Source organism: Kryptolebias marmoratus, linkage group LG13 (assembly GCF_001649575.2).
Source record: "Kryptolebias marmoratus isolate JLee-2015 linkage group LG13, ASM164957v2, whole genome shotgun sequence".
Taxonomy (NCBI): Eukaryota; Metazoa; Chordata; class Actinopteri; order Cyprinodontiformes; family Rivulidae; genus Kryptolebias; species Kryptolebias marmoratus.
In genome coordinates, this window is record NC_051442.1 from 5,546,970 (window position 1) to 5,562,600 (window position 15,631).

Sequence of the window (15,631 nt, forward strand, 5' to 3'; positions counted from 1 at the left end):
AAAAATACACTTCTTCCTGCTAATAAATAATATAAAATCGAGTGGCTGTTGAATAATTCACATCATCTGAGCACATCACGTTCATTGTTTTATTGAGGAAATGTAAAAACATCTTTCATCTGAGGCTCCTGATTGGTTTAATGTCGCACATATATAAATTTGACCAAAATATCACGCTGAAGAAAACAACTTTTATGATCTTAAAGGAGAATCTCGGGTCGCCCGGTGGTGAATTGTGCTGCTTTAATGATGCATGTAGTATCAGACATTTTTGGATCTGTAGGGAAAGGAAAAACCACTGGACGGGCAAGGGAGGGGAAAAAACTAAACAAAAATCATTATTAAAACATTAAAATACACACTAAAAAAAAAAAAATCAATTATGTTCATGGAACGACAAAGAAAAGAGTAAGTTGAACGATGGAAACCCGTCGATTTAGCCCCGAATCTTCCTCTACAACACTTTGTATCTGCCTTTGCTTGTTGGCTGGTAGGAGTTTTGCTGAGGAGGACAATAAAGACAGACATTCAGACATTGCACAGATCTTAAAATATTAACTATATGTCATGGATTAAAAAAAAAAAAAAATCCAATTCCAGAGATGCTTACTAATCGGATGAGCTCTTCCTTGATTAGTCGTGTAATCTCCGTTTTGGCTTTCTGCACAGCCAGCTCGCTTGCGCCTAGAAAACAAAAAATATTCAGTATAAGTGACCCCTGCTGGCAAAATAAGCATAAATATAGATTTTTACTGTAATTGAGATCTGCGTAAAAAAGGAGTATGTCTTCCGAAACAATCCTTTGTTTTTAAACACTTAAAATTTCCTTTGAAACTGATCACTTTTCTCTGCAGGCTGCCACAGCGTCGGATAATGTCCGGTCACTGTGAAGTCTGGGGATTCCTCCTTTTTAAATGTAAGCCTGGAATTCCCAATGACATCACTCCAGGCTGATAAAAATCGAGTTTTCAAACGTAAACAGTACTAGCTTGTTGCTAAATCGCCAAATTTCAACAAACTATGTTTCGTTTTCAGCCGCTTGGATCCAGGATCTCATTCTTTTCGGTCCTGATCCAAACCTCCTGGCCTTGGGTGAGGGTCGGAGCGCAGACGGACGAGTAAATCCAGAGTTTTGCCTTTTTGACTCGACTCTTTCTTCACCACGACCGACCGAAGCAACGCCCTTTGACGAGGCACTGATCCCGCTCCATCCTCCCATCACTCTGGAACAAGAGACTCCCAGATACTCGAACCCCTCCTGAGGCAGAGACTCGTTCCCGACCCGGAGGGAGCATTCCACAACCTCGGACCCAAGCGGCTGAAATGAGCTCCCTCCGTAGGGCCGCCGGGCTCAGCCTGAGAGATCAGGAGAGGAGCTGCTCCTCCTCATCGAAAGGAGTCAGCTGAGGTGGTTCATCTGATCTGGACGTTTTCCAGGCATGTCCCACTGGGAGGAGACCTCAAGGCAGACCCAGAACTCCCTCCAGGGATTCTGGATCCTCTCTGGGAACACCTCAGGATCCTCCAGGAGGAGCTGGAGAGTCTCTGAGGAGAAGGAGGTCTGGGTTTCTCTCCTGGACCTGCTGCCTCCTCGACCCGATCACAGATGAGCAGTAGAAGATAGATGGATGGATGAATGTTTCATTTAGAAGATTTGAGATGGAGAATTTGAAAATACTAATAACTGAATATTGAAAAATTCCTCCTTTTGACTCATTCTGCAGCAGGGGTCACATCAAGTGAACACATCATCGGGGTCTTCTATCTTAACGCCACACTCACCTCATAGTTACGGAAACTTTTGTAAAAAGATGCATCAAAATCTAAACAGACCTACTGAAATGAATACTGAAAAGAAATAAATACATTTTGTGGATCCCTGTAACACATACTCTCGATAGCCAGGTAGATTTTGCGTTCTCCCTCCTTAGGCTCCTTGCCGGGAGGGAAATAAGTCCCCCTGATGGTGATGGCAGCTTCAGAGTATTCACCAATCCTCTGCAAAGCCTCTTTAGACGTCACCTTCCACCTGGCCGTCTGTGAAAGTGAAAGAAAACGAAACAGGACTTATTTTACTTACTCAATGAAAGCTCATCTTATAAACGAATAAAGATTGTTATATTTTAGAATAATACCAGAAGACAAAAGATTCTGCAGTAAAATTTGCATTTAGAAGAAGAGGTTTGTTTAAACAAGAGAAACCTTTTCACGATCAGTAATTAACTGAGTTGATGGAGGCTTTTTTTAAAGATATTAAAAGGCAAAAGCAGCTGAAAAGTGACTTCACACCAAGCTTAAACCTTCAGCTGCAGCACACAGATGAGTGAGATCGAAACAAGCAACGATTAAAGATAAACACTAAAATAAAGATGAAAAAAAATGAATGAAATATGCCTTCAAGAAACGTCTGAAAACAAACAAATCAACGTTATATTAACCATCTCCGCCCCGCTGACCTGAGGGAAGTCGTTAATCTCCAGCTCCTCTTCGTATCTCCGGACAGTCTCAGCCTGCTCGGCCGCCTGCCGCTCCTCCTCTAGCTTCTCCACGGGCGTGTAGTTCAGCTTCGCGTTGATCTTCTCTGCCAGCTGCTCCGCGATGGTCTTGGCTGACACGGATGGCGTCACGATGGGGCCGCCGCGCAGGATGGCGTTGGTGGCTTGCTGCATCACGTCCTGTGCATAAAAAAAATAAAAAAAAAACGTCAGAAAGAGACACATGGAAGAGTCGTCCGTGTCAACCTCGGAGGTCTGACGTGCCTGAGCCTCGGCGCCCAGGTTCTTCTGAGCGTTGATCTTCAGAGCCAGTCTTTTGGCCATCTCCAGCTTCTGGATGTTCCCGGCAGACGCCGGCGCGACGCCAGGAAGTCCTCCGGGCGCAGCTGCTGTTGGAGCGACAGCTCCGGCTTGACCGGCGGACGATCCAGGAGCAGACAGGTCCTTCACCCTCTTTTTGGAGTTAAACATGCTTTCAATTTGCTCCTCAATCTAAGGAAAGAAAAAACGTCAACATTTAACGATCCCGTCTTGACACTATAGGAATAAATTAAAAAAAGAACACCCAAAAATCTCACATCCAAGGCTCCGTCCTCATCATCAGAGTCCTGCAATCCAAGCGCAGCTTTCTGCAGCTTCTTTCTCTCGTTGGCCAAAGCGTGTTCAGTCTCATCAAACTTAAAGCCTTTACCCGAGAACCCACTGCTGCTCTTGATGGTTTTACCCTCCTGCATGGAGAAGAAAACACGTTTAATGCTTACAGAGACATTTCATACAGCAATACCATCCCTGCTTTGTGCATTCCTGTGGGACCCAAACCACTTGGACCATTTATTCTTACCGCTTTTTGCTGGTCCTTGAAGGAGGCCCAAAGCTGCTCCAGTTCTGGGGGGACAGGAGATCCGGACAGCTCCAAGGCCTTGATGATATCTCCGGCGTAACGAACCTGATCCTCAGTGATGAAGGTGTAGGCGTAGCCCTGAGATGTAGAGAATATCCAGTGTGTCAAGATTTAACTCCTACTTTTAGTATATATATAAAAAAAAAAAAAAAAAACAAGTTCCCTTTAAAAGAAGATTCTACAGTTTTAATATTCACACACCCAGCCTCAAGAAGAGACGACAGACCAGATTTAGATGTGTAAATCTGAAGCACCCTCTAAGAGACCGACCTTGTTGCCCGCTCTGCCTGTGCGTCCCGCCCGATGGACATAGTCCTCATAGTGGTTGGGGCAGTTGTAGTTGACCACCAGGATCAGCTGCTTGACATCCAAACCTCGCGCCGCCACAGAGGTGGCCACCATCAGGCGACAGGCTCCATTCTTAAAATCGTTGATGATGCTGTCTCTGTCGTACTGGTCGATTCCTAAAACGACAGAAAGGTCAAAGACCCACAACGGAAGGACGCAGACTTCGTGCCGGATTTAAGTCCAACTGAAAAGTAAAAGTCAGTACCTCCGTGTAAGGACATGCAGGGGTACGAGGCTTTCATCAGGTCTTTGAGCAGAGCGTCTGCATGCTCCTGTTTGTCCACAAAGATGATGACGGATCCCTTCTCCTGGTAGTGACCCAAAATCTCCAGCAGCTTCAGGAACTTCTTGTCCTCTTCGATCACCAGCTGAAGAGAAACAAAAAAAGGGAGGGGCAGTGAAAGATGAGCGGCTGGATTCGACTGGGAGGAGAAGAGATGATCTCAAACAGAACTGGAGAAAACGAAGGGAACGCCGAGGGGCTTTGTTTGGACTTCTTAAAGAATAAACGAACTGAACTGTTCGAGTCAAAACGAGCAGAGGAGAAGCTAAATTCAGCAGAACTGTTGCTTAAAGGAAAGATTGGGGAAACTGTAGCTAAAAGCTAAATGTAGCAAAACAGTTGCTTAAAGCTAAATGTAGCCTCACCGGAGCTAAAAGCCATGAGGAGGATAGGAAAACCAAAATATAGAACATATGCTGAAGCAGATTTCAGGGAACAATAATTTTGAAGGAACTGAGGAGATCTCAGTGTGTTTCTATGGGGATTTTTTTAAAATGCAGAAAATAAGTCAGAAAGTGTCGACTCAGCGTTCACAAAGTAAACATAAACCGAAACGCTGCAGTTATGTGGATAGTTTGTTTCGGTGACGTGAAAAATAAAAAACGAGCCGACTTACCACGTGTTGCTCCACGTCGGAGCAGACCACACTGCGCCCTCCCACCTGCACCTCGATGGGCTTCAACAGGATCCTGCGGGCCAGCGCCTCCATGGCTCTGGGGAAGGTGGCCGAGAACATGACCGTCTGCCGGTCCGGACGCACGTTGTCCACAATGCGCATCACCTGCAGGAGGGAGCAGACAGCCAGAGAAACGGGACTCAGCAGCTAATTTATCCAGCCTTTAGGAAACGAACAGGTGAGAATCCGAACCTGCGGCTCGAAGCCCATGTCAAACATCCTGTCTGCTTCGTCCAGCACCACGTATGTAACTCTGCGCAGGTTGGTGACCCGGCCTACACGGCGAGGAAAAGGATTATAAAGAACATTAATCAACGATGAGGAAGAGTCGACCCTTAAGAAACAGTAACAGTAACTTAAAAGCTAATCTAACAAATACAGACAGCTTTTTTAAAATCAGGATGCAGCTAATTGATATTACTTAAAACATAAAGATTTTCCTTTCAATTAAGAGCCAGGGCGTTTATTGTAATGACATTTTAGAGTTTGTCTCTTTGCTTGTCTCTGGTCTTGCGTACCATCTGGGGCATGAGGGACCTGTAAAAGTCAGAAAACAGCCTCAAGATACAATACAAGAGATGGAGCCCCATCACCTATAAGGGAAACATATTACAGATTACCTCGCATGTGTGGAAAGAACAAAAATTAAAAGTAAAAACTTTCAGTTCAGAGACACATTTAGGACATTATTAGATAAAGAGAATTACAAAGTCATCAAAACCTAAACAATAACGCTACTCTGGTTGAATGAAATAGACTCGAACCCATCTCAGTCCCTGTGGTGACGCATTTCAAGCAGTCTGGTTGATCTTTAGAACCGCGGAGGCACCAGCTCCACCTACCTGAACTTGCCCTGATCTTCAGGAAACTCATCGCTCATGTCTCGCAGAAATGATCCCAAACGTGGGGTCAAACAACGTCGACAGTTTAGTGAAAAGATACTGATCTGGATGATTGCACACACACACACTTTGAAACCACGCGGAGGCGCGACAGAAGACGCCCATTCACGTCCTGATGGGTGAGGGGAGACGGTGGGGATGAGCGAACTCACCGCTGTTGGCCCCCAGCATGTCGATCATTCGCCCCGGCGTGCAGACGATGATCTCAGCTCCTCTTTTCAGCTCAGCAATCTGCAACGAAATCAGCAGACCGATTCAGCGAGTAAAGATGCAAGAGTTACTTCAAATCTTTATAAATGACTTCAAATCAAACTTCTCAATCAGTGGATCATTTCGTTTTTAGAGAACAGTTTTCCTGGATGTCTGAGTCAGGATCTAAAGGCCTAGAATTCCTTAAAGGAATGCATATCACCCGCTGCCTTTCATGGCGGAGTTTCAAACTAAGAGCATCTCAGGATTAGGAGGATCAGAGCTGGAAGTAACACTGTGTGGGATCCATTCAGACACTTATTTAAAAGGCTTTGGGAGGAAAACAGTTCATCTGACTGCAGTGAAGGGATCCTCGTCCTCCGACTCCCAGGCAGCCTAACTCTGAGGGGTTTACTCACCTGTTCGCTGATTCCCGTGCCTCCGTAAACACACACCACCCTGAGTCCCAGCGGCTTGGAGAACTTCTTGCACTCCTTTGTGATCTGCAGAGCCAACTCTCTGGTCGGAGTCATAATCACAGCTGTGGAAAGCAGGAATACGTCCTCATTTGTTATATTTACACAGTTTAATGCTTTAGAATTGCCAGTAGGGTAAACCGAGACCTTAAATCCTTCCTAAAATGCCTTTTGTTGGAATGTTGGAGTGAATAAGTTATTTATTTTATTAATCGGTTTCTGCTACTCACAGATGGGTCCCTCGGATTCCTCCAGCGGCCTCTGGTCCATGATGTGTCGGAACATGGGCAGCAGGAAAGCGATGGTCTTCCCGCTGCCGGTCTTAGCGATGCCGATGAGGTCCCGACCCGACATGATGGCGGGGATGGCCTGAGCCTGAATCGGCGTGGGCTTCTCGTAGCCGTGTCTGGTTTCATTTAAGGGAAAAACATAAACGTGAATTGTGCATCATATAAAAGAAAACTAAATGAAATACAACAGATTTAATACTTGAGCCATCTGAACGCAGCTTTAATATGATTTTTTTATGAAGCTGAAGTAACTTCGAGTTTCGAAGGAAAGCGCTAACGTCGACTCACTTCTTCAGAGAGGAAAGGATCTTCATCGACACCCCGCACTGGACCCAGGTCTTGATGGGCTTGGTACAACCCTTCCCTTTGACGGTAATTCCTTCCAGCTCCAACCTGAAGGAGTTCACTTCTGTACGCATCAAAAACAGACCGACCGGCAAACGTTAGACAAGCAGCGAAGGAAGACAAAACCAACAACTATTATTGCCCTGAGGCTAAACGTTCTCCTGTTGTTGTTTTTTACTTTCCATAAGGTTTTGGAGTCTAATTCTGCACACTTCACATACAGAAGATGGGGGCTGTGACTTCGGGTTTTTGTAACTTTTAGGCTTTTCAGAATATTAAACTTTATTTTCTATTTATTTTTCCTACAGAAAATCATGGAGATCTCTTCAGTTCCTTCAGAAACATCGCTCTCTTTGGAATCTGCTTCAGCCTACTTGATCAGTTTTTGTCTTCTTACACTACTTTTACCTTTCAGCTCAGCTTTTGCTACTTTTAGCATGCATTTTGCTCTTTTCAGCTGGTGTTCTGCTTCTTTTGAGCACTTCATATTATCATGAACTGCATTTTCCCCGGTTAACACATAGGTGTTAACTTTAGCTTCTTTAAGAGCGGATCAAACGTGTAAACAGCACGAATAATTTATAAACACCAGCCTCTCGATGTGGCAAAAAAAATATCCCAGTAAATGTGACTGACAGCATGTTTTTTAAATAAAGAAGGAGTCAAATCATTTTGCCGTTTTTGTACTAAAACCAGATTCACGGACCCTCTGGGGTCATCTTGGCCAGTTCAGGAACCTCCACGTAGAAGTTCTTGCGGTACGGCTCGTACTGGATCTTCCCGTGGTCGACGGGCTCGAGAATCTTCCTCTGCTTGGTCTGGAAGCCCGTCAGAGCCGTCTGCAGGTCCACCTCCTCCTCCTCTGACGAGTACTGCCGACGGACAGACAGACGAGAGTTCAGGTAAACGGCGTCCGAATGAAAAACCCGCAGCGGGGCGTAAAGACACACCTCCATGGCATCCTGGTCATTCTCCATCAGCTCGCCCTTCTTCTTGTGTGTGTGAGGCAACTTCTTGGTTTTGACGACCGTCACCACTTTAGTTACAGTCATTGCCCCTTTCTGTTCATGAAAAATTAACAACAACTGCATCAATAAAAAAATTAAAGAAAGAAAATGTCTAAGAGCAAATACTGTTTAACAAACTAATCCATCATGTTTTTAGCCAATAAAACCTCCTGTTAATCAACAATAAATCCTTTTTTTAATCATTTTAGACACTGTAGTTGGAAAAAAGGGCAACACACAACAACACAAAGCATCCATTTCATCAGAAGTGACGCCCCCCACCTTGTCGTTTCCTTTCATGGCTCCGATGTTGAACTTCTTCACCTCCTGTTTGACTTCCTCCATGTAGGCATCCAGAGGATCCACTTCGTCCTCCTCGGCCTGCTGCTCCACGGGAGTCTCCTTCTCCTTCTCACTCTCCTCCTTCTTCACCTCCTCCGCGTCGTTCTCCTTCCCCTCCGCCCCCTTTCCGTCCACTTCTTCCTCGTCGTCTACCTCCATCACGGCCGAACCATCCTCATCGTCGTCTGCAGTAAAGCGTTTTTTTTTTTACAAATTATGAAAAGAGCAAATTGTGCTCGTCAGTTAAAAGTTTTTTTCTTAAAAGTGCAATATATCTGTAGGAATTAGATTTATAAAACAAATATATTCTTGATCTTTTAGTTCTTTTTAAAAAATTTATTTTTTATAAACTTGCAACACAACTTAATGATAAAAAAATAACCTGGAACTCAAGTGAGGTTGAAATAACCCAGCAGAGGAAAAGTTTTATAGTATTTATTTATTTTTTTTAAATAAAATGTTCCTCCTCACCATCGTCATCCTCGAGGCTCCATTTCTTGCCCTGCTTCATTTCCTCCAGTTCTTTCTTGATCTCCCCGATGTTTTCAATGGCCTTCTTCCTCTGCTCCTCCCTCCATTTCTCCACCCGCTCCTTCCTCTTCCTCATCTCCTCCTCCAGCTTGTTCTGGTCGAAGTCTTGCTGCAGAGACACAAACAAGACAACAAAAATTTTAATGTCTTTTATCTCAACCTGATGGTCGTTTAAAAAGGGAAACTTCTTTGTACTGAAGGGGCTTCTTTGTGGTTTTAGGATCAGAAACAAAAGCAAGGAGAGAGGGACAGAACTGAATAAAAGAAAACAAAAAAAAACACACAAAAAAAGAACTTACATCCTCGACCTTCTCATCTTCTTTCTCCTCTTTAACCTTTTTGTTGTCAGAGATGGGATGAAGGTTGTCTTTCTCTTTGCTCTTTGACCTGTAAGAAAAACAACAAAACAGGTGGAGTCACAAAGTTTCATTTAATTTAAATAAAATCTGTAATTATGTTGACAAGAGAGATTCTTAAGAGGTCAGTTTGTTACAACTTAGACACTGTCCCCGATTGTTTATACAACATCCTAACCTACAGAGACGTTCTAACTCACATAAATACATTGTGGTTTTATCTGTGTGCTAAAAAACAGGTCCATCCATCCATCGTCTGCTTCTTGTTCTGGAGCATTGAGCAGGAATGCCCAGACGTCTTTTTCCAGAGCCGGCTCTTCCGGGAGGATTACAAGACAGCCTAGAGACCAGCGTGTCCTGGATCTTCCCTGGGACCTCCTCCTAATTCGACATGCCTGAATCTCCAGAGAGCATTCTTACCAGATGCCTGAGCCTCAACTGGCTCCTCTCGACGTGGAGGAGCAGAAACCAGAGTTTGTGACCATAGGTAAGGGTAGGAACGTAAACAGAGAGCTTCGCTTTGCAGCTCAGTTCCCTCTTCAACACAACGGACCGGTACAAAAGCCACACCGATCTCTGCCAGTCTCGCGCTTTGTTCTTCCCTCACTCATGATCAAAACCCTGAGAAATTTAAACTCCTCCGCTTGAGGCAGCACCTCACCCCCAACCTGGAGAGAGCAGTCCACCATTTCCTGAATAATAGCCACAGATTAGGAGGTGCTGATCCTCACCCCAGCTGCAAACCGCTTCAGTGAGAGCTGGAGATCACAGCACAGCAGAGACAGAATCCTGAAGCCACTGAACAACAGCTCCTCCACCCCCTGGCTTCACTGGTGAAGTCCAACTCTCCCCCAAAGATGCCCAACTTACTGCCAGCATCGCGTACCAGACTCTTGCACCACATAGGTGTAATAAAACAGGTCATCTCAAACTATAAGCCTCTGTTTCCTCATAACTGCTTGACGCATCAGGAAAAAAGCCTCACTTTTCATCAGTTTTCTTGCTCTTTGCTGGGCTGGCAGTACGAGACCTGCGGGTTCGACTCCTGCTCCGGGACCTCTTCCTGTCGCGGCTTCTGGATCTTCTCCTGTCTCTGCTCCTGGACCGCCTGGCAGAGACAATCATAGACATGTCACCAAAACTGACAAGGGGCGAAAATATCAAACAATATCATTTTGGTCCACATTATGATACTGCTTGGTCTTAATCAAAACAACATATTGAACAAAAATGTTTGTTTATTGCTTTTAGGTTAGGTTCAGCTTCTTGTACAATTCATTCCAACATCTATCATCATCTTTGTGTCAAACATACATCAAATAAATTCTAATAACTATAGTAAACTGCAGCTAATGAAAATGTCCAGGATATCTGCAATGCCCCCCAAAATTGAACTTTTGTACCATTATGCTGTTTAGCAAAAATGTGGCATACATTTGTATTTATCCCCCTTGCTGACATTACAGATGGGTAAACAGCACATGCCTGGCTCTTTTCCTGTCTCTGGACCGGGACCTGCGCCGGTCTCGGCTCCGGGACCTGTCTCTCCTGCTTCGGTCTCGGTCGTCTTTCTTGGAGCGTTTCTCCGGGGAGCGACTCTTTGACCTGGTGCCCGACCGGCCCCGGGACGCCGAACGCTTCCTGTAGTGTCTGCGGATCGATAAAAAATAACGACTGGGCAACCTTTTAAAATAAAATAAAATAAAAATCAGGAATAGCAGAAGGCGTGCAATGACATCCGCTTTAGCTAGCATGCTAATGTTAGCCTTCCGAGAATTAAACTGACGCTAACAGCCGTTTAAAAACATTTTAACTGTTCCGGAAGCTTGGACATACCTCGATTCACGTCCCATTCTGAGTCCGCGAAGGTTGGTCTCGTAAAAAGTCAATTAGCTTAGCAGAGAGTGGCGAAAGCGGGGTTTGTTATGAACCTGCGTGTATGGAAAAACTGCGGCCAGTTTAAAAAAACAAAACAATACAGAAACTTGTTTTACCGACAGCGCCGCCCAGCGGTGGGAGGTCAGAAGCGTCATTTTACCGACAGCGCCACTAAGCGGTGGGAGGTCAGAAGCGACGTTTTAATGACAGCGCCCGCAGACAGCGCCCCCCTGCGGCGGGAAGTCAGAGGCGCAACTGAAAAAAATAAAAAAGGGTCTGCAGTTTTTCTGAGCTGTCGCTCTTACATTTATTACTTCTTTCGAATTAAAACAGTTTCAACTTAAAAAATAACTAAATGACTTTATAGTAGACTGTATTTGTGCTCAGCTGTACTTGCAAATTTTATTATGAGATGCAACTGTATGAATAAGATCATAAAAACAGGGTGAGGCAGAAATAATGCTTTTTTTTTTTTTGCCCGTGTCTGTTTGTTTTTGAGTCTGTCTCTCGTGAACCTCCGGACAAATTTAAATGAAACTTGCAGGAGTTAATATTTAGCCGTGCATCTACAACAGATTAACTTTTGGAGTCTACCAGATGGAAGATGGCTGCCACAGACGCCTGACCTTGAAAAGTACAAATATGGCTGTAACTCTGTCGGTTTTACAGTTATTATCCTGAAATCTGGTGTGGTAGCAGCTGAGACTGATCCCCAACACATATTCTGACCACTAATAGATTGCACAAGACCCGTTTTAAAAATACTACCTATTTGGAGACATCTCTGTCTGTCTGTTAACAAAATATCTAATTAGTCTCTGTACATCTACAACTGATTAACTTTATGGCTGCCACAGCCAAGTGACCTAAGAAAATACTAAAATGGCTTTAATTCAGTCAAATTTACAGATACTGAGCTAAAATTTGGTGTGGTTGTAGCTGAGAGTCATTCACAACAAATACTCTGAGCGTGACAACTCATGAGATCGTGTATACGGTTACTTTCAAGGTTTGACCACAACTATAATATTTCTGAGTGACATCCATTCCTTTAAGGGACGATCTCACCATCAGAAACTGCACAACCAGTAATAAGTAACTGATATAAACTCAAAACCTGTTACAATTTTGACCTTTAAGAGAGCTTTATTGCGACCTCTCTTCTTGTTGAATTCCTGAAAAACGAGAACAATAAACCCAAACGGAGTACGTCACACAAGAGGCATTTATTTGGCATTAACTGTCAAATCTGAAGCAGAGACTGTTAACATCAAAAATCACCTTAACAATACTATAGGAGCCATTAAAAACAAGGTTTGTCCAGGAAATTTATCAAAAAATCTCAAATAGATCAGACAGGCAGTAGGATAAATCACACTGAACACTTAGTTAGGGAAAAAAAATAATCCATTAATAAATTAATTTACATTAAATTAAAATAGGAAACAGGGACAAGGCGGCGATAAAGACTGCTGTACAAAAAGTTTCAGTGAATGAAGCTGGAGCAGGACTGGAACTTCCCCATCATGTGTGAAATTAATGCAACATCTGAGCTCACAGTCGCACGAAATAATACTTCTTTACATGCCGCCGGACTAAAAGCTGCGGCAGAGGGACTTAACGGGGAGACTTGGTCGTGTTTTAGGCGAACCTCGTCAAGATCGGATCGGTTGAAGCTCTGAAACGAACACAAAGGAGGCGCGTTCACAGATAAAACACAGCCGATCAGTCCAGATTAAAACAAAAAACAAGAGCTTTTCGCCTTCTTCACTACCTAAAACTAAGACTCTGCTCTTTAACGGATCCAGAAGAATGACACTTTTCTCCATCAATCAGGTAATTAGTGAGTTTAAGCAGTTGGAAAACAAAAACAAAAAAGCAGGACGCTCTGGTTCTAAACATCTCAGCTGAGGCAAATCTCTGAGATCAGTCATGAAAACGAAGGACGAGACGAGTGTTTCTGTTGACAGAGAGGCCAAATTTTTCATTTCTTCATTTAACAAAACAGAAGAAGAACTGCTGGACTTAAATAAACATATTTAACAACCCTTAGAAGAACATTTAAGAATAATTTACAGAAGAACTTCCTTGCCTAAAAAAAACCCAAAACCTAAATTCTGGGCTGCAGATTTCTGGCTGCTGCGTCTTTATTTTCCTCCCTGGTAAATGTTTAAGTATTCACAGGCTTGGCAGATTGTTTTTTGAGAAAAGTGGCCAAAATCAGCAGATTAACATCGATCTATCTCTACAACAAATCCAAACATTACTCACTGGAATCAGAAAACACGAGCGACCTAATCTCACTTTTGTTTAAATACACCCTTCTTTTTAAAAAAAAAAAAAACCTCCACGATGTTAACTATTTGTAACAAAAGCCCTAAAGCCTCCTTTTTTTTTTCTCCTACCAACACAGATCAGGTTCGGTAACATTTTAGGTCCCCGAAGTCGAGTTTGGAGCAATTAAACCAAAAAGACAAACGAGTTCAGAAAGGAAACCAGTGGAGGAGGAAACGCACCAAAACCGGCTCACGTCCTCGAGACGGCGCTGCCGGCGGGTGTTTGTTTCCCATGAAGGAAACGGCAGGAAGTGCCGGCTCAGGTTGTCCTTTCAGATCTTTAAATCGATTTGAGCGACGTGTCGAACAAACACCAGCGAAAGGGAAAAAGGAAACAGGCGTTGTGTATGTTATGTTTTTCTGATCCCAGGGAGCTGAAAACACCGGCGCAGCAGGCGTTACGAGACACCAAGTTAGTTTATTAGGTGATAACTTTTAATTTTGAGCTTATACGGAACGAGCCAGCAGCTGCTGACGATCTCCTCTGTGTTACAGAGACGATCGTTCTCAAAACTAAAACATTTCCTTTCTTGATCTTAGCTCGATCGCTTCACATTTGTTTTTGTTTTTTTGAGATGAGACGCAGCCTGGGGTTCTTCCACTCAGGGGTCAGCTTGAACGTGAGGCCGTCTGGTGTTTTATCGGACTTTACCCCGACTTTAAAGCAACACGCAGGTCTGCAGTAAACAACGAACTCTCGTACATCTTAGTGTTTAGGAGGAACCCTGAATCTTCAAGCAGCAGAGTCACTTCCAGACGCTAAACGGCGGAAAATAAAGAGACCAGAGGGAGCGAACGAGCGGCGAGGAGCGGCGCTGCTGCCCTCCTCCGTCAGGGAGCCTCTGAGCCGATCAGCATCAGGATCTCGTGGGCGAGGACGAAGGTGAAGAAGTAGACGCAGAGGTCGGAGAAGACGTCCCCCATCCGCCTGTAGGTGTCCATGGAGCGGTTGATGACTTCGGCGGGGATGCCGGACAGCAGCAGGGCGGCGGTCAGCACAGTGGTTCGGGTCTTCTTCTCCACCTGCCGACAGGAGAGCAGACGAGGCGTTAAAGCGCCGCGCAGCTGAGGAAGAAACGAGTGAGGAGCGAGGAGCGAGTGCCGCCGCACGCCGCCATGTTGAGACATCATGTTAAGGTTATGTGTTCTGAATGACTCTCAGCTACTACCACGCCACGTTTTACCTCAATATCTGTAGAATCGACTGAGTTACAGCTGCGTCTGAGCTGAACAGTGTTGATTAGCTGCGGCAGCCATCTTGGATTGACTCCAAATGTTGATGAGTTTTAAATGAGGAGCGCTCGGAGCACGTGTTGGGAACGACTCTCAGCTACTACCACACCACGTTTCAGCATGATGTCTGCAAGACTGATTAAGGCATAGCCCTTTATGTGTTCTGTAAGGTCAGGAGGCCGTGGCGGCCATCTTGAATCCCATTAGCTCCAAAAGTCAATCAGCTGTAGATGCACACCCAGTTATCATTTCCTGGACGTTTTATTGAATTTCCTCCAGTGGTTCATGAGATATTTTGTTAACAGACAGAGTCGACTCCACATAGTTAATTTAAACTTTTAAACAAACGTTCTGTTAGCGCTCAGAGTATGTGTTGGGGATCAGTCTCGGCTACTACCACAGTAAACTTTAGCACAACTATCTGTAAAACAGACCGAGTTTTTAAGGATGACAAATATTAAAATAGATTGAGTCACTTTGTCTACAGCTAATACACATTATGTGCAGACAGAAAAAACAACATTTAGTCCAAACTCACCTTTGGAAAGTATTTAGACAACCCCATGTAGGCCAGCTCAAGGGTCAAAAAAGGAGCGAATATCGACTGGAAGAGAAAATAAAAACAAAACATCAACTCATTATTTTTCCTTCACATTTCAGTTTAATATGTTTTGTAATCTGCGTAGAAGAGACACAAAAATAAGAATCTGCGGCGTCACTTTTTGCGTGCAGACCTACCAGATATTTGCAGACGAAAACCCTGACGAACACGGCGAGGAGGACGCTGCCAACGAGCCTGAAGATCCGGAACGGGTCCAGCTCCTCCGAGTCCGACCCGGTATCCTGAGCCGGCTTCTCGCTGGCCAGCTGACTTCGGAGCTTCATGGCGTCGTCGAAGCGGGACAGGTACTGGTGGAAGCCTCGGCGCGGGGAGCCGCCGCCGCGGTCGTCCGACGGCGCCCGCTCGCCCCTCGCCCTCTGCCTGAGGCCGCCGGCGTCATCTTCCGGGGACGCCCCGGGCGTCTCGCCGCTGCCCGGCAGGG

At 44.7% G+C, this 15,631-nt stretch overlaps 2 protein-coding genes across 2 annotated transcripts in view; both read right to left on the minus strand.

Moving 5' to 3' along the window:
- Positions 1-75: 75 nt before the first annotated feature.
- On the minus strand, positions 76-11,130 carry ddx46 (DEAD (Asp-Glu-Ala-Asp) box polypeptide 46). Its single transcript, XM_017419943.3, has 23 exons — positions 10,978-11,130; positions 10,627-10,791; positions 10,127-10,249; positions 9,085-9,172; positions 8,726-8,894; positions 8,195-8,439; positions 7,856-7,966; positions 7,612-7,777; positions 6,849-6,969; positions 6,501-6,676; positions 6,214-6,335; positions 5,758-5,836; positions 4,896-4,978; positions 4,644-4,808; positions 3,950-4,112; positions 3,667-3,860; positions 3,337-3,474; positions 3,074-3,223; positions 2,760-2,987; positions 2,457-2,675; positions 1,893-2,037; positions 611-684; positions 76-502 (listed from the first exon to the last, which is right to left on the minus strand). Exons 1-23 carry the CDS (start codon positions 10,992-10,994, stop codon positions 455-457), a joined length of 3,189 nt encoding a protein of 1,062 aa, XP_017275432.1. The 5' UTR covers positions 10,995-11,130; the 3' UTR covers positions 76-454.
- A 1,096-nt stretch (positions 11,131-12,226) lies between these two features.
- Positions 12,227-15,631, minus strand: part of camlg (calcium modulating ligand) — a 5,046-nt gene continuing 1,641 nt past the window's right edge. Inside the window, exons 2-4 of the mRNA XM_025006725.2 lie at positions 15,327-15,631; positions 15,127-15,192; positions 12,227-14,378 (exon numbers count right to left, since the gene is read on the minus strand). The exon at positions 15,327-15,631 is cut by the window's right edge and continues 219 nt beyond it. Coding sequence (XP_024862493.1) covers positions 14,187-14,378; positions 15,127-15,192; positions 15,327-15,631 — 563 coding nt within the window. The 3' untranslated portion in view covers positions 12,227-14,186. The remainder of the gene's footprint in view (positions 14,379-15,126; positions 15,193-15,326) is intronic.

Coding starts and splice junctions, on each gene's coding strand:
- ddx46 (XM_017419943.3), bottom strand. Junction 8,440..8,725: donor GAGCCTCGAGGATGACGATG/GTGAGGAGGAAC, acceptor GCTTTACTGCAG/ACGACGATGAGGATGGTTCG. Junction 2,988..3,073: donor ATGAGGACGGAGCCTTGGAT/GTGAGATTTTTG, acceptor TTCTTTCCTTAG/ATTGAGGAGCAAATTGAAAG.